The 17,144-nt window shown below is 45.7% G+C and overlaps 3 protein-coding genes and 1 long non-coding RNA gene across 8 annotated transcripts in view; 2 read left to right on the top strand and 2 right to left on the bottom strand.

Moving 5' to 3' along the window:
- Positions 1 to 17,144, bottom strand: part of LOC122430623 — a 34,771-nt gene that overhangs the window by 9,121 nt on the left and 8,506 nt on the right. The gene's annotated exons all lie outside the window — the stretch shown is intronic.
- On the top strand, positions 698 to 2,650 carry KLHDC9 (kelch domain containing 9). The gene is made up of 4 exons (XM_043451255.1): positions 698 to 1,366; positions 1,655 to 1,814; positions 1,906 to 2,104; positions 2,373 to 2,650. The coding sequence occupies exons 1-4, from the start codon at positions 846 to 848 to the stop codon at positions 2,537 to 2,539; spliced, it is 1,047 nt and encodes a 348-aa protein (XP_043307190.1). The 5' UTR covers positions 698 to 845; the 3' UTR covers positions 2,540 to 2,650.
- PFDN2 (prefoldin subunit 2) lies at positions 2,850 to 13,692 on the bottom strand. The gene is made up of 4 exons (XM_043451342.1): positions 13,549 to 13,692; positions 3,992 to 4,080; positions 3,767 to 3,890; positions 2,850 to 3,151 (listed from the first exon to the last, which is right to left on the bottom strand). Exons 1-4 carry the CDS (start codon positions 13,621 to 13,623, stop codon positions 2,975 to 2,977), a joined length of 465 nt encoding a protein of 154 aa, XP_043307277.1. The 5' UTR covers positions 13,624 to 13,692; the 3' UTR covers positions 2,850 to 2,974.
- On the top strand, positions 13,652 to 16,611 carry NIT1 (nitrilase 1). 5 transcript variants are annotated; one of them, XM_043451212.1, is made up of 7 exons: positions 13,652 to 13,780; positions 14,341 to 14,439; positions 14,702 to 14,956; positions 15,063 to 15,166; positions 15,375 to 15,508; positions 15,675 to 15,800; positions 16,069 to 16,611. In XM_043451212.1, coding segments are annotated over exons 1-7 (987 nt in total). In that variant the 5' UTR covers positions 13,652 to 13,778; the 3' UTR covers positions 16,336 to 16,611. The 5 variants fall into 5 exon arrangements, with proteins under 5 accessions (XP_043307147.1, XP_043307167.1, XP_043307177.1 ...); XM_043451232.1 differs by lacking the exon at positions 13,652 to 13,780 and adding an exon at positions 13,812 to 13,948; XM_043451242.1 differs by lacking the exon at positions 13,652 to 13,780 and adding an exon at positions 13,942 to 13,965.

Genomic DNA, 17,144 nt, shown 5'->3' with positions numbered 1-17,144 from the left:
GAGAGGAAAGGGCTGTCCCACCCAGTCAAGACCTTCAAGCCTTTACCACAGATGTTTGGTTTGCAAGACAACTAAGAGATTAGCCAACAATGTTTTATAAATGAGAAAGAGGCCTAGAGAAAACTAGTCACTTTGAGAGTCAGGATATAGTTGGAACCAGAACCCAAGTCTCTTGACTCCCAGGTCAGTACTTAGTCTACTTTCACTGTCTCCCCTCTGACTTTTGTCTCTTCTTCCTAACTCATCCCTGGGGAAATCAGAACGAATCAGAAAAATGCCAAAGTGAACTTCCCTGGCTGCCCAGTGGTTAAGACGCCAGGCTTCCACTGCCTGGGGCGAACGTTGGATCCCTGTTGGGGAACTAAGATACCACATGCAAAGTGGCAGGCCTCTCCTCCCTCCCCACGCCCCGCTCCAAAAAATACGCTGAAGTCAAAAGGACATGATTCCTCCTCAATCTTTGCTGAGCAACACCGGCACCTGAAACGTCGTAGTCCCAAGTGAATTCGCAGCTTAAACAAAAGGGGTCTTTCTGAAGAACTGGCTCTGAGTTCAACACTCATCATTTTTATTGACCTAGCACAGCTCCTGTTGCCATGGTGACAACACTGCTTCCCGGTAGCTCCCCAGTCTCCTGTCTCCACGGTAACCAGTGCTTTGCGACCTTCAATTTGCAGCGTCGTGCTGCAGCCGCGGCCGTGGTTGCGGGGTGACGGCGGTGCGAGCTGGTGCCTTGAGGTGGGGACCTGGAGGGGCTTCCGGTAGGGGTGGTTCCGGAGAAGCTTGGGCCCCCATATAGCGGGGCTCCAGGCCGCCGGCCCCGCAGCTCGCCTCTACCGGGTCCCATGGCGGGGCCTGTGGGTGAGGCGCGGGGCTCGGGCTGGACCTGGCGGCCGGTGGCGCGGGACCCGCTGCTGGCGCGGGCCTTTCATTCATGCACTGAACTGCGGGGACGGTTCTATCTGGTGGGGGGGCTCCTAGCTGGAGGAGCGAGACAGCCGAGCGGTGAAACGGTGGTCTTCGACCCGGCTGGGGGCCAGGTCGTGCGGGTGGCAGCACGGGGCGGCCCGAGGCGCAGCCACCACGATGCGGTGCCGGTGGGCGGGCGCTGGCTCTGCGTGGTGGGCGGCTGGGACGGGTCGCGCCGCTTGGCCACTGTGACCGCTTTGGACACGGACCGCGGTGTGTGGGAGGCGTGGACCGCCGGCTCCGGCAGCTGCCCCCCTGCCGGCCTCAGTAGTCACACTTGTACCCGAATCTCCGACCGAGAGCTGCGGGTAGCAGGCCGGGAGGGCGGAACCCGCACTCAGCGTCGTTACGGAAGCATCTACACGTTAAGGCTGGACCCTGGCGCCCGCACCTATTGGTATGACCTTCCCCTGCCCTAAAATTTTCACCCTTCCTTCACCTGCACTCTAGAAAAACAGATTCGCAGGCAATTTATCTAATATCCGCACCCTAGCACCATTCTTCCCTGGGAACCTTCCATGTCTAAAAGAGTTTTACTCTCTTTCAGTATTACCCTTCATCTCAACTGAACTACATGTGGCCCTTTCCCATGTCTCCCTTCTATCGTTGGCGAGGGGAATGGGGAAAAGGCAGTATACAGCACTTAAATTTTCCAGAAAACCCAACTCAGGCCTGAATTTCACAGCTATAAGGAAGAAGGCTGCCACACTGTTTCACGCTCCGGTCACTGTGCTGCTTTGCTCCAAAGTCCTGGGCCCCACCCGGGTCACCAGCTATTACTCTTTGGGGGTTGCAACTCAGCTGAACCAGAGGTAGCTGGGCATTGGAGTCATGGGAAGATTAAGGTATTGTCTACTCACATCTCGTTAAGGGTAGAACGCGACTAAACTCTGGATGCCCAAATCCCTCCAGACAGTCCCTTCTTTCTCCCTCAAGGAGGAACCACCTGTTGCCCCACATTTGATGGAAAAGCTTTCAAAGCTCGTGAGCAGCGGGCAGGGGTCCCGGCAGGGGCCTCGAGGACTACGCCATCACTCATGTTCTGTGGTTGGGCCCTTTGCTGTCCTGTTCGGTGGAGAAACTTTGACCAGAGCCAGAGACACCATCTGCAATGACCTCTACATCTATGATACCCGTGAGAGCCAGCTTAATGGTTGAGAAGGGGGAAAGGTGGGAAGACAGGAGAACGTGAAGACTACAGAGAGAAAAAGAACGGAGTAGAGGGTTAGGGAGGAGGAAGAATTAGTCGACAACTTAAAGGAATACACAGAATATTAAATTTTGGAGAGGCCTGCAAATCATGGGAGGAGAAAAACAATGAGCAAGCCTTTGGTCTTCTTGAGAGCCCCATGGGGGCCAAAGTGCTATTGCCTCAATAACCACCCTCTGCCCTTACCCAACAGGAAAGTCTCCTTCTCTGTGGTTCCACTTCCCCTGTGCCGACCATGGACTAAAACGCGTGGGCCATCGCACCTGCCTTTGGAATGATCAGCTCTACCTGGTTGGGGGTTTTGGTGAGGATGGCAGGACAGCTAGTCCACAGGTTTGCATTCTAGACCTCTTTATCTAAAGAATAGTGCCAAGATACACTGCCAAGCCTCTGTTTTGTTGCAAACTCAAAGCATTATCACAGAGCTATCTCTCTCATTTCAAATGCTGATTAAATTTTAACCTGAGTCAACACTGTCTCTGAATCTTTTGGTGGGGAGGGAAGTAAATAAGGAGATGCATCTTTATTTGTAAAGGAAAGGATAAAATATAAGACCTAGTCTGACACTGTGAGCCATTAACTTGATAGAACCAAAACCACAAATCGTATGCTTATCCATGCCCCATGCAAATTCTACCCCTCATATTGGGTGAAAGGTTCAGGCTAGAGCTAAGCATTCTGACCAAAACATTTAATTAACAAAAAAATATTACAATAGCAGAGAAAATAATAATAACAATAAAGAGAAATTAGAAGTGGGAATCAGGGTAGAAAACAATGCAAAGGCTTTGGTTTCTAGGAGACCAACACGCCAGCTGAGCTGGCCTTAGCCCCAGCGCCTTCTGAGTTTTCCTTGGCTGCTGGCTTCTCGTCTTCCCCCATGAGACGAATGTTGTGCTTTTCCCGAAATTCATTTAGTTCTTTTCCCTTTGCCTGAAGCTGTTGTGTCAGTGTCTCAATGATCTTCTGTATCTAGAGGGCAAGCGACAGGAATTATGTAAGGATTTCAGGACTCCCTTCCCCCATCTGTTATGCACAATGGTTGGGAGAAGTGAAGGACAGATGATACCTCTAACCTTATCTTCAACCAAATATTAATAGTAGAGCCCAGACACTTAAAAGTATTCCTTAAAACAGTATTATTTAAAACAATGGTTTAAAAACTTCAGTATACATAAGAATCACCTGGGCTGATTATTTTTAAAATGCATTTTGTGGCTCCCATCCCCAGCAGTTTTGAATCAGTGGGTACAGGAGAGGGTCTGGGAAGCTGCATTTAAATTAGTCCTCTAGGTGATCTGGATGCAGGTACCCATGGACTACACTGTTAAAAACCCCACTCTAACCACCTTCCTTCTCCCAACTCAGCCAGGTCACAGAACCCATGGTGAGAGGCACAGTCACCAACTCCTTTGTCTAAGGAGTTAAGACTTAGCATAACATAAAGAGCATAGGCCAACAGGCTATTTATGCTGTCTTCAATGTGAGTCCCTACCCACACTTTCCTCCCCACGTTCTCGAAAGCCCCAGCCTCCCCTTTCTTACGCCTTGGTTGCTCAGAGCATCTATACGGGGATTCTTGCTCACCTGCTCCTTGTTGTTCTCCAAGGCAGGCAGCACCTCTTTGACGGTCCGCTCCACCAGCACCCCTCCAACCATGCGGTAGCACTTGCGGGTTTCATCCACCTCCTTCAGAGTATCAATCACTAGGCTGAGGTAGGAGGACAAAGCAGGGTCTGAGAATTCAGTCCCACTCTGCGGCAACGCTCGTACAAAGTGGCCCATCCACCTCTCCTACTGTTTGCTTCTCACCTGTGCTCATTCAACTCCATCTCCAGCTCTGCTGCTTTGGATGCCAGGCCCCGCTGTTCCTGCCTAAGACGGTTGAAGCCAGCAATTACCTAAAAAGATGAAAAAGAGATAAGGTGAGAGAGGGGACAGTGGAAATGGCAAAGGGCCAACATACAACCGACTCACTGGAAAAGACCCTGACACTAGGAAAGACTGAGGGCAAAAGGAGAAGAGGACGGCAGAGGATGAGATGGTTAGATAGCGTCACCAACTCGATGAAAATTAATCTGAGCAAACTCCAGGAGACAGTAGAGGACAGAGAAGCCTGGCACTCTGGAGTCCATGGTGTCGCAAAGAGCTGGACATGATTTAGCCGCTGAACAACAACAACATACAACACAGCATGGCAGGCTTTACAGAGACGCAGTAGTGGGCACCTACCTGGCAAAAGGAGTAGAACACAGTCTGCAATTGTAACATGTCTGTCTGGAACTCCAGTCAACCAACACTGAGTGCCAGCCAGGGGGCTAGACCATCTTGCAACTTGGTTTGGTGAGGACTAGGCATTTGTTAAATAAGAACGGAGGTGGAGAGCTACTGGAGCACCTACCGGGGAGCTTACACTTGCAGGTAAAGGAAAGGCTTTGTAGTAATACTTGTTTGGGTCTGCGCAGCATCCCTCTCGTTAGGGAACTGCCCCTCCTAATTCACTGGGGTTCTTGTGGGCTACTAATTACAGGACCCTTGCTCCTTGACCACAGGACAGTAACCTATTCTATACTAGAGTCTCTCTACAGGAGAGACAAACAGGTACAAAATGCAGCTGGAGCTAAGACACCAATGTGAGTATTCAATCATCTCTGACATTTTGTGACCTTATGGACGGTAGCTCACCAGGGTCTTCTGTCTGTGAGATTTTCCAGGCAAGAATACTGGAGTGGGTTGCCATTTCCTCCTTCAGGGAATCTTTCCGACCCAGGTATCGAACCACCATTTCCTGTGTCTCCTGCACTGCAGACAAATTCTTTACCACCTGAGCCACCAGAGAAACCCCAACGCTGACAGTCGTCCTGTCAAGATTATCCTCTATTCCTTTCCTGAAATCCCTGAAGCTGCCCTGCTTCTTGAACTTTGCGTGGCCTAGATGATTGTTTCTTTTCACTGTGTTCAATTCTGTGTTCACTGTGTTCAGTTCTACCACCGTCCTTCTAAAACAGTCCTTTAAAAAAAAAATAAGTGGCCCAAAGCCGATACCTGCAGCCTGTAAATCCTAACTGATAATAGGTTTCCTGAGAGAGAATGCCTTAACTGAAGCCTAAAGATGAGAAATTGGGGGTGATGGTGGGGTGGGTAGTGGTGCAAAAGAAGCATAATAACATACTTAAAGGCCCAGAGAAATGATTACCACCAGCTGCTTCTTCCCCAGAAACTGAGCAGAGAATTAAAACAGACTGAAAGTCAGCCTGGGTACTAATACCACCACCAGCAACATATCTAGTATAGCGCTCTGATGACTGTATTTGGAAAGAAATATCAGATGAAAGACAAAAGACTAGGTTTCAAGTTTTGTCTCTGTCACATACTGGTTTTATGAACTGTGACAGACTTTTAACCCTATTCGTTTAACCCTGGCTACAAGTTAGGATCAAGGGATCAGTTTTAAAACATGATGGAGAAGGAAATGGCAACCCACTCCAGTATTCTTGCCTGGAAAAGTCCATGGACAGAGGAGCCTGGCGGGCTGCAGTCCATGGGGTTACATGACTGAGCATGTGTGCACGAGGGTGGAGGGAGATGGGCTGGTAGCAATAAAGTGGTAGAGCTAAAAAAAATAAAAAATAAATAAAACATGAATAGTGGAACCTCAGAACAATTACACAATCACTGGGAGTGAGGCTCCAGGCCTCAGTATTTCAGAAAAGATCTCCCATGAAATTCTGATGTGCAGGCAGAACTGAAAACCACTCGGTTAATCTCTCTGAGCTTTAGTTTTCTTACCTGTGATATGCAGATAATACCTACTTCATAGGGCTGTTGTATCACATGAATGAATTAATGTGGAACAGTTTTGTAAGCAGTGAAGTACATTAATTAACATCATGACCTCTCTCCAAAGGGAGTGTCCCTTGGACCCTCACGGTCAGCTGAAAGCAACAGGCCCATTCATTCAAACCATTACCAAATCTCTCATGGTCACTTCCATCATCTCCATTCTCACTGCCATCGATGACTAAGCACCTCATCTTTACTAGGATCCCTTATTTCTAGCTCTCTCTCTGCAAGATTCATATACAGCTAATATCATGCTGTCCTGTACCACCTCTGCATCCCTTCTACTGCCCAATGAATGAAGGAATAAATTTGACCAGGAACTTGTCATTCCAGCAGCTTGTTTCCTTCTCCCAACCATCATCCTTTCATCTCAGTCTGCTTCATCCACTCCTTTCAGCAGATGCATCGGAAACCTCACTCATCTACAAGCTGTTTTTCCTTCACCTTCATTACCTACATCAAAACTATTCCATTTATAATTAGCATTTTCTCCACTGTCAATTTTACATCAAAATACTTTCATCTAAGAAAATTCCACAACTAAGCTAGATTCCAGATGCCCCCCTAGCATCTGAATGACATCCATTCTTCTGGCTATATGTTGTATTTAACATACATTAATGAAATCAGCTTAAATGTCTAAAATTTCTGAGACCTGAAATTATTTTCTTTGGTATAATAATTAGTAGGAAAAAAAAATTAGTAGGAATCTACTTTTCAACACCAGTTTAACACCACTAAAGGCAAAGAAGTTTTTTTAAATTCCAACTTTTCCTCAAACACTCTTGCTGATTAACAATGCTATATTTCAACCCTATATCTAACAACCCTATAATAAGCAGAGATGGCCAGGTCACTATTGACTCCCTCAGCCCTATTAAATCATCTCACACATAAATACTCCTCCTGAAAAAGAATCCAACTAAAATACCAACTCTTTTTCCTTTTTTTTGGCCGTGAGGTGCAGCAGGATCAGTTTCTGATCAGGAATCGAACCCACAACCCCTGTAGTGCAAAGGCAGAGTCCAAGCCACTGGGTCACAGGGAAGTCCCTGCTGCTCCTATTCTAAAGTAACGTCAAGCCTCACAACTATACAGAGCCCTCACATTCTCATAACTGGCCTGTATAAATAATTTTACAGAGGACATCTTTTTTTGTTTGTTTGTTCCCAGTTTTCTTCAGATATAATTGATAGGGGACTTCCCTGGCAAACCAGTGGTTAGGACTCAGCTTCCACTGCATGGGTCCTGGGTTTGACCCCTGTTTGGGGAACTAAGCTCCCACATGACGCACAGTGCTGCCAAAAACAAAGATAACTGACCTAGAGCATTGTGTAAGTTTAAGGTATATAACATTAGGATTTTATATATATATTTGGAAACAATTAGCACAATAATATTAGTTAATATATCCATCACCTCAGTTACTTTTGTGATTAGAACTTTTAAGACTTCTGCTCATAGTAACTTTCAAGTATACAACATAGTATCGTTAATCATAGCCGTCATGCTATAATTAGATCCCCAGAACTTATTCATGTTATAACTCCAATTTTGTTATCTTTTGACCCTGCTTCACTCAGTCCCCCTCTTCCCGCTCCAAAGCACCAATCTACTCTGTTTCTATGAGTTCAATTTTGTTTTTTTTATTCCACATATAAATGAGATCATTAAGTATTTGTTTTTCTTTGACTTATTTTCATTGAACATAATACCTTCAGGGTTCATTCATTTTGTCACAAATAGAATTTCCTTCTTTTTTATAGGTGAATAATATTCTCCTGTGTGTGTATATATGTGTGTGTGACATTTTATGTATTCACCTACAGGACATGGTTAGCCCTTTTGGTTGTCCTACAGGACAAATTAGCCCTTCTAATTTGTGAGGGCTATACAGCATTTAAACCTTATTGATACTTTTTTTCAATACATAAACCATCTAACCATTCTTCTCTTATTGGGACATTTAGGTTATTTCCAATTTTTCTGTAATAAACAGCGTTGATTTTACATATCTGGACAAACAGTGCAAAAACTTTACAGTCATTTCTCTTGAATCACATTCCCCCAAGTAAGACTGAGTCAAAAGGGTATTAACATTATTACAGTTTCTACTGTTTGTTGCTATAAACTTCTCCAGGATGACCAGATGACTTCTCAGTGCTACCAGCAATGTCATGATTGTACCTAATGGTAGCTTATATTACCTGTGTTAATTTAGTAATTTTTAGAGCAGGAAGAGATCTTAATTCCAGAAGCCTTGGAATCATCCTCAACTCACTATCCACCCTCAATTAATTAACTTCTAAATCATATCTATCTACTGAATACCTCAAATCCATCCACTATCATCTCTCACCTGTACTATGGAGCCTCCTGGGTGAGTTCCACACTTGCCTCCTTCAATCCATTTCCCACACTTCAGCACAAGTAACCTTAAATTTAAATCTAACCATCCTATGCCTAAACCTTCAATTATTCCCACTGCTCACGGGATAAAATCCAAACTCCTGAAGACAGCAGGAAAAAGGTCCTATAGACCTGGTCCTTGCTGACTTCTTGCAACCAGTTCTTCTCCCACCTCTTACACTCAGCACCATCAGGCCTCCCGTACTGCAGGCAGACTCTTCACTGTCTGGGCCACCTGGGAAGCCCATGGCCCAGCAGAACCACTTGCAATTCCCCTGTCATTCACCTTCAGGCATTTGCAGAAAATCCACAGCCTACCTAGCACACTTACCCGAACCTTCCTCATCGCACTTTTCTCTGCCTGACTGATTCGTTCTTCACGTTCCAACAGATTCTTCCTGGAAGCGGCTCCTGCCACCCCTAGGCCCATACTAACTATTTGCATGCACTCACATATAAGCACCTATCAATTTCTTACACTTTTTGATAGAAAACTTTTTCTATTTTCACATACTATGTTCTTTATTTTCCATCATACTGCCTATCTCTAAACTTTATTATCTTCTTTGAAAATGTAAAATATGTAAATATAACTTCTTTTAAAATACCTGCATCTTTTATAGTCCTACAATAACCTGCCTTCCTTCCACCACAGTTTGCACAGAAAGGGTGCACTATTATGTGCCTGGTACTTTGCTGGACTCTTTATTTCATTTAATTCTAAAACAAACAACAAAAGCAACAAAAAACATTATAAGACATGTACCTCCGTAAAATACAAATCATGAAACCAAGGCTGGTGGAATGTGGGGGTGGATAAAATAACACAGTGGACTGCAGGACTGGTACTTTTACCATGGTCTGTCTAACTCTAAGAATTCATTTTCTATTAATGTATTATTCCTAGCTTGTCACATAATCATCTCTTAATGAGTCAAACTATTTCCATTTGATTTATTTTTGTTTTCTTTCTTTTTTGTTTGATACCATATAGTTTTGATAAGGGGAAGATCTATAATCATTATATTTATCACCCAAAGGTCTTATCTACATGGTGTTTACTCTTACTGGGTTTAATGGAAGAATGAAAGGGGTAGAGAATTATGACTGGACGCATCTGGAAAAGCATTTTCCGGGCTGTCACTGCACTTAATATCTTCTTTTTAGTTCAGTGCCCCCTTTTCTGACTAACATGTGCTGTGTGCTTATCTGCAGTCACGTCCGACTCTCTGTGATTCCCTGGACTATAGCCTGCCAGGTGCCTCTGTCCATGGGGATTCTCCAGGCAAGCATATTCAACTCTAAAAATTTCTCTGAGCTTATCAAATGATGATTCTCATCCTTTCTCTTCATCAAAGTTTTTAGGACCAGTCTATACTCACTGCCTCTACTTCCTCACCTCCCAATTCACTTTATTTATTTAAATGTTGGACCATGCCATGAGGCTTGTGGAATCTTAGTTCCCTGACCAGGCATCGAACCTGGGCCACGGCAGGGAGAGCACCAAGTCCTAACCACTGGACCGTCAGAGAATTCCCAAGTTATGTCTTTTTTGAATCAAGTTTTTTCACCAAAAAAATTGGAGGTATCTATCTCATACAATGTAGTGAGGATTCATTAATTACATCAAGGACTTAGGACATTATCCAACATAGAACAGATTGCCAATAAACAGTACCTGCTATTATTATAAAACAGCTCCACCTAAATGTCCTATAGATACCCGAAACTCTGAACTTTCTTTTACTCCTTTTTTTTTTTTTTCCTTTTTTGGCAACTCACACAGCATGTGGGATCCTAGTTCGCTGACCAGGGTTCAAACCCGCACGCCCTGCATTGGAAGCTCAGAGTCTTAACCACTGGATCAGCAGGGAGGTCCTTTTACTCCATTTTAAACTGCTCCTCTTCTTGTCTCCCCTCTTTCTGCTAATGACACAACTCTAGCCTGGTAGGAAACCCTGGTTTCCTCTTTGAACACACCCTTATCCCATCAACTGCCAAATTTACTGTCTCTACCTCAGCAATTTTTCTTAGACTTACTGACATTGATCCTGCCAATTGAAGGCCTCATTACCTCTTGTCTGAGATACTGCAACAGTCTTTTAGATTATCTCCCCATTTTTGGACTCTCCAAATCCATCCTATACATTGTTGCTAATTTAATTCTTCTAGCACTTGGATGCAGAGAAGGCAATGGCACCCCACTCCAGTACTCTTGCCTGGAAAATCCCATGGACGGAGGAGCCTGGTAGGCTGCAGTCCATGGGGTCGATAAGAGTCAGACACAACTGAGCAACTTCACTTTCCCTTTTCACTTTAATGCACTGGAGAAGGAAATGGCAATCCACTCCAGTGTTCTTGCCTGGAGAGTCCCAGGGACCAGGGAGTCTGGTGGGCTCCCGTCTTTGGGGTCGCACAGAGACTGAAGCGACTTAGCAGCAGCACTTGGATGACACAGAAAAATATTCATGATATAGTATTAAACTTAAAAGCAGATTATGAAATAGCAAATAACTGTATTTAGAATACTATATAAAATTAAAGACGTAAATGTGTAAAATACACATGTACAAAAACATAAAAGAGGGGGAAAAACCTCTCTCAAAGGATACATTTCAAAATGGTAAAAATAGTTATCTCTGGATAGTAGGGCCATGGGTAATTTATTTCTTATCTTGTACTTTTTCTTGTGTTTTCTACAATGAATATGTATTATTTTATGTAATAAGAAAAAAATGAATGGTATAACATATATCCTTCTATGAGTCCCTCACTGCTTACATTAAAAAGTCCTGAATTCTTTGCCATGCAAAGACTCAGTATACTTTAAGGACTATACCTTTCTAACTTATAACTCATGATTTAGCTAAACAAAGTAGTCACTGCACTTCATGTCAACCTATGCTTTCTCTAGCTCTCCTCTTACCCTATTGTCTATATTCTGTTTCTACTGCCATCTGTTCAAATTTATCCAATCCTTCAGGCTCAGCTCAAATATCTCTAACAGGATCATAGTATAAGCAGAAAGAAATAAGTCTGTCTGATTCTCAAGTCCCTCAATTAAAAACTCTCCCAGTCTGAGTAAGTGAAAGCCTCTGAAACTCAAACATTCTGAGGACAACACTGCTCCTTCAAATGGCAGTAATTAAATAACAGAAGATAAACAAGTAACGTGCCCAGCACAATGTGCCACTTGCCTCATCTTGTCTATGCAGCTGGGATTTGAAGCAGTGATAAATGTTTTTTACCCAGTGTTCTCTCTGGAACACAAACAAAGGTCAGAGAATGTTAAGGAACAGCCTCAGAATTCAATTACCACAATTCTTCAGTCTGTTTTGACGGTCTCTTTTCCTCTATCATCCCTTAAAACTGGTTTCATTCTGTTCTACTTCTTTTTTCACTTTCTGTCCAAACCTTAGGTGATTTCACCCACAACCATGGCTTTGCCTACCATTCATAAACGTATAATTCTCTGTATCTCCAATTCAGATTTCTTTCTGTAACCTGACATTATGAATCAAACTATCTACTAAATGTCTCTACCTATATGTCCCACAAGAAATTCAAATTCAAACTTATTTTCTCCCCAAACCTGTCCATCTTCCTACATTCCCTAAAGGCACCATCAAAGACAGAAACCTGAAGGACATCCAAGAGTCCTCTTTTGTCCCCTTTTCTCCACTTTCAAGTCTTGCAGTAATCCATTCCAAACTTTAAGTGCATCTGCATCCCAAACATATCAGGAAGTTTCACGCCACAGTGTTTTTAAACACATTATTCCTTCTACCTAGAAAATCCTCCAGTTCCTTCTTTGCTTGACTAACTTCTCTCATCCTTTAGAACTGAGCTGAAAGATGATCTTTTTTACAAAACAAAATAATTAACATTTATTATGCACATCAGGTACTTTGGCCACCTGATGCAAAGAGCTGACTCATTTGAAAAGACCCTGATGCTGGGAAAGATTGAAGGCAGGAGGAGAAGGGGATGACAGAGGATGAGATGGTTGGATGACATTACCGACTCAATGGACAGGAGTTTGAGTAAACTTCGGGAGTTGGTGATGGACAGGGAGACCTGGCATGCTGCAGTCCATGGGGTCGCAAAGAGTCACACAACTGAGCGACTGAACTGAACTGAAACACATGGTATATTTTGTCTTATATCACTGTGCAAAACACTTTGTATATGTTGTCTAAAAACTCTTCTCCCCTCCCCCAAAATTCCATAACACTTCATATCTATATCTCTCATACATATACTTCTGCCTCACAATAGCATTTTGTGTATGTCTTATTTTTCTCACCAGACTGAAAGCTCTTTGATTGCAGGAGTCAGTTTTAAAACTCTTTATGCTGAATACCTCTGCCTATAGTAACTGTTCAACAAATAACTGATAAAAGAACCTATAATTAAAACAGCTATTGTTTTAATTACGTTTTCCTATTACACGGATTTCTTCCCACCCATAATAAACACTAGCCCCACTATCAGCAAACCACGGTTCCCAAGCAACAAACGGCTTTCTGATTAATTTATCAAACGTTTCCCGGTGCTAGGCACTGGGAGAAATGTATGCTCGAATTTTCAGTAAGGGATTTCTGGTGTCTAAATTCAATCCAGTAATGACTCTCAAAACAGTATGAAACACTAGACTGTTCGAGCATGTGAGTCACGTGGCTCTGCAGTGATGACGATTTTCAGCGTGGCTTCAGGGTCAAGTAACAGACTACACTACCAGTCCATCGACTAATCCCCTAGACTCGTCATGACCTGCCTCACCTAGCCATATCCTGTTCCAAGGTGCGGGGGGAAAGTGGGGAAAGTGGCCAGCCATTTTTCCTCAGACCTGCGCATCCTCGCAGCCCCTGCTTCCCCGAGAGGTTCTCTCGCCCAGGCTCACCCAACCCTCCGAGGGGGCGTGGCCCTCACCTACCAATCCGCCTACTCTCTCCCCGGGGGCTCGGCTGGCTCCTCCAAGGACCCTCCCCTCTCTGGATGGCCACGCAAATGTGGGACTGGAGTAAAGGTCTGCACAGCCACAGGCTTTCCCCCCTCCTCTCACAACGACTCTGGACCCAGCCAGCTTGCCCTACTTCACGTTCCCTGGTCCTCACCTGCTCTGCGGACACCGCCCCCTTCCCCGTGCCGCTCCCGCTGCTCTTGCCGGCGCGACCGCCGTTCTCCGCCATCTTCACCGCCTGCTAGGCTTCCGGCCTTCGCGGCTCAGCACCCCCCTGCCCTGCGTCACGTCCGGTCTCGGAGTTACCGCCCACTCTCCCCTGGCACCTCCACCTCCCGGCCGCAGTTTGGTTCGGATGCCGCGGATGATTTTGGCCATATCTTAATGTAGGACCTTCTACCTATCCCCCCCACCCCGATGAATTCCACCTGCGGTGCTTTAACTTGTGCAACAGAGACGCTGCCCCTGGGAAGCGCGGGAAAGAAAGGGTTAACTGGAGAGTAGGGCGCTGGTCGGGATCTGGGTGCCAGTGCCCCCCTGCCCACCACTGGGCGGTGAGAAACGAGGGAGGGTGAGCTTCCCCTCAGAGAGTCTGGTGGGGAAATATGCTTTGCGTCAATAAAACTGACTGCAGGTGCACAGTCAGGAAGAGAAGCTGGGAAGACCAAGGAAGTATCTCGGAGATGACTTTTGAACTGCGGAAACATTTGTCTGAGGAAATAGGCTTTAATTTAATGTGAGATCAAAGGCCTTTCCTCCATCTTCCCACTTTATGATCTCTTCCGGTAGCCCATAATTACCTATGATAAAGAATGTTTTGACGATTTGGGAGGTTTTACAGGGAGGGTCCTGATTCAGCCTCACAGTATGAAGAGAGAAGTCAGGGGATCTTAGGAACTTATTGCTTGAGAGTGGGGTTGGTGTCCTGATTTCTCACTTTCTTCAGGCTGGGCTTCATCATCAGGCCTCCTCACCAACTCCTGTCCCTTCTTTCGTGTCCTGGACTCCGGATACCTCGATTTTCAGTACTTTGTGCTCCACCCAGGTAACATGTTTTGTTGTGCTCAGTTGCCTGGCACATAATAGATGCTCAGTAAATGTTTGTTAAATGTATGGATGGTGGGAAACACTGGGGCACCAACCATCCACAGAAATATTTGATTAGTGGGTCATTATGCCATGGGTCATTGTGCCCTGTAAGAGTAAAATGAAAGTCTAGCTCTCCTGTCTCCAGATTCTAGCCTCTTATCCTTAAACTTCGGTTTCTCCATGCTAGTCAGTCTGAGGCCTGCCTATGCCATTTACAGACTCAGAACCATGGCCGTCTCATCTTCTTCCTGGGAACTGCCCCTGGTGGCTGTGTGCCAGGTAACATCGACCCCAGACAAGGAGCAGAACTTTAAAACGTGTGCTGAGCTGATTCGGGAGGCTGCCAGACTGGGCGCTTGCCTGGCTTTCCTGCCTGAGGCCTTTGACTTCATTGCACGGGACCCTGCAGAGACACTACGCCTGTCTGAGCCACTGGGTGGGAAACTTTTGGAAGAATATACCCAGCTTGCCAGGTATCAAGTGGGAGGGAGAGGTAGTTTCTTTCTGAGTGATGTCCTAGGATTGCCAGACATGAGGGTAGAACCTTGAGAAGAGTTGTCAGTGTCCCCTCCCCCTCAGGGAATGTGGACTCTGGCTGTCCTTGGGTGGTTTCCATGAGCGTGGCCAGGACTGGGAGCAGACTCAGAAAATCTACAACTGTCATGTGATTCTGAACAACATGGGTGAGACTCTTTAGCCTGCCTCCTCAGGCAATTCTACCTAAGATTCTCTAGAATTCTGTTTTCTCAACTGTTTCCTTGGCCAGGGGGTTTTGGGGGGTATTTGTACTTCTGTTCCTAGCCTATAAGCTATGTCCTCTCTGGGAGGAGAGGATCTAAGCTGGCTTTCTAGATGCTGGTGCCCTAGTATTCTTTCTCCCTCTTACTCTAGGGTCAGTAGTGGCCACCTACAGGAAGACGCATCTGTGTGATGTAGAGATTCCAGGACAGGGGCCTATGCGTGAAAGCAACTCTACCATACCTGGGCCCAGTCTTAAGTCTCCTATCAGCACACCAGCAGGCAAGGTGGGCATTGTGAAAGGACGAGGGTAGGAGAGGAACAAGAGGGAAGGGAACAGGAATACTTTAAAGTGGGGGTAGAGGACAGAAAGCTCTGAGTGGGGTGGCGGGGTTATGACCAAATGCTGTGACATGCAGGCAGGGGGGCTAAATAGGCTGTGTTTCATTCCAGATTGGTCTAGCTGTCTGCTATGACATGCGGTTCCCTGAACTCTCTCTGGCATTGGTTCAGGCTGGAGCAGAAATACTTACCTACCCTTCGGCTTTTGGATCTGTCACAGGTCCAGCCCATTGGGAGGTAAGAGAATACTTCTTCAGAACCTAAGGGCCTTTTCTTACTTCACTCTCCTTCCTTGGTTCTACCAGTTAAAAGATTTTCTTTCTCCTTCCCACCTACTGGGAAAATTCATTTCCCCAGATTGTTGCCTCTCAGAGCAGTAAATCATTCACAGGGCAATTATCAGAATGGTCACAATGGGTAGATTGGGCTGTATTGTCCATGGCTTACCACTTGCCTACCAGCTGCTGCGTGTACTTAAGTGGACACCTACCTCCTCCATCCCTAGGTGCTGCTGCGGGCCCGTGCCATTGAAACCCAGTGCTACGTGGTGGCGGCAGCACAGTGTGGACGCCACCATGAGAAGAGAGCAAGCTATGGCCACAGCATGGTGGTAGATCCCTGGGGAACAGTGGTGGCCCGCTGCTCTGAAGGACCAGGCCTCTGCCTTGCCCGAATTGACCTCAACTATCTGCAGCAGTTGCGCAAACAATTGCCTGTGTTCCAGCACCGCAGGCCTGACCTCTACGGCAATCTGGGTCACCCACTGTCTTGACTTTTGACTTCTGTCCACTGAGACCTCCATTACGAGCTGGTGGTGTTGTGACTTGTAGGCAGGACCCAGGCGCAGCTCCCCTCACTTGGAGAACCTTGTCTCTTGATGGAACACAGGCTCAGCTTCTTGGAAAAGAAGAAACTTTCACCTGAGCTCAGATTTCAGTTTCAGAAAGGTGGAATTTAATATAGTCACTGTTTATTCCATGAAAACTGAAGTTATGCTGAGGGCTGAGCAGCACTGGCATTGAAAAAAATATAATAATCATAAAGTCTGTGTCTGAATCTCTCTTTTCGGAGCTGAAAGGGGAGGTGGTATTGTACCAGCTGGACTAGGCTCCAGCTCTAGGCCTCCTGGCTTATTCAACACGCCTCCCTACCTAAAGAAAAGTGCAACACCCAGTGCACGCCCCAGCCCCTGCTCCCAAGTGTGGGAGTGGGCGTGAGGGTAGAGGATGGGGAAAGAAAAAGAAGAAAGGCATTGATACCGAATCACTTCACTCTCACCTATGATGCCCTTTGCCCAAGCCAGAAGAAAGCAAAAGGGGAAAGGGCTGCAGGGTACATTATTTATTTTCACTTGAACATGGAAAGAAAAGTGTCACACTCCCCCTTCCCCTTTTCAGGGGGAGTGTATTTTAATCAGCAACCGCTTCTCCATCCATCGTGTGTGTGTGTGTGTGTGTGTGTATTTTAATCAGCAACCGCTTCTCCATCCATCGTGTGTGTGTGTGTGTGTGTGTGTGTGTGTGTGTATTTTAATCAGCAACCGCTTCTCCATCCATCGTGTGTGTGTGTGTACACACACAC

Source organism: Cervus canadensis, chromosome 2 (assembly GCF_019320065.1).
Source record: "Cervus canadensis isolate Bull #8, Minnesota chromosome 2, ASM1932006v1, whole genome shotgun sequence".
In the NCBI taxonomy this organism is placed as follows: domain Eukaryota; kingdom Metazoa; phylum Chordata; class Mammalia; order Artiodactyla; family Cervidae; genus Cervus; species Cervus canadensis.
Note: the sequence above shows the minus strand (reverse complement) of the source record. Positions and strands in the feature narration are given on the sequence as shown.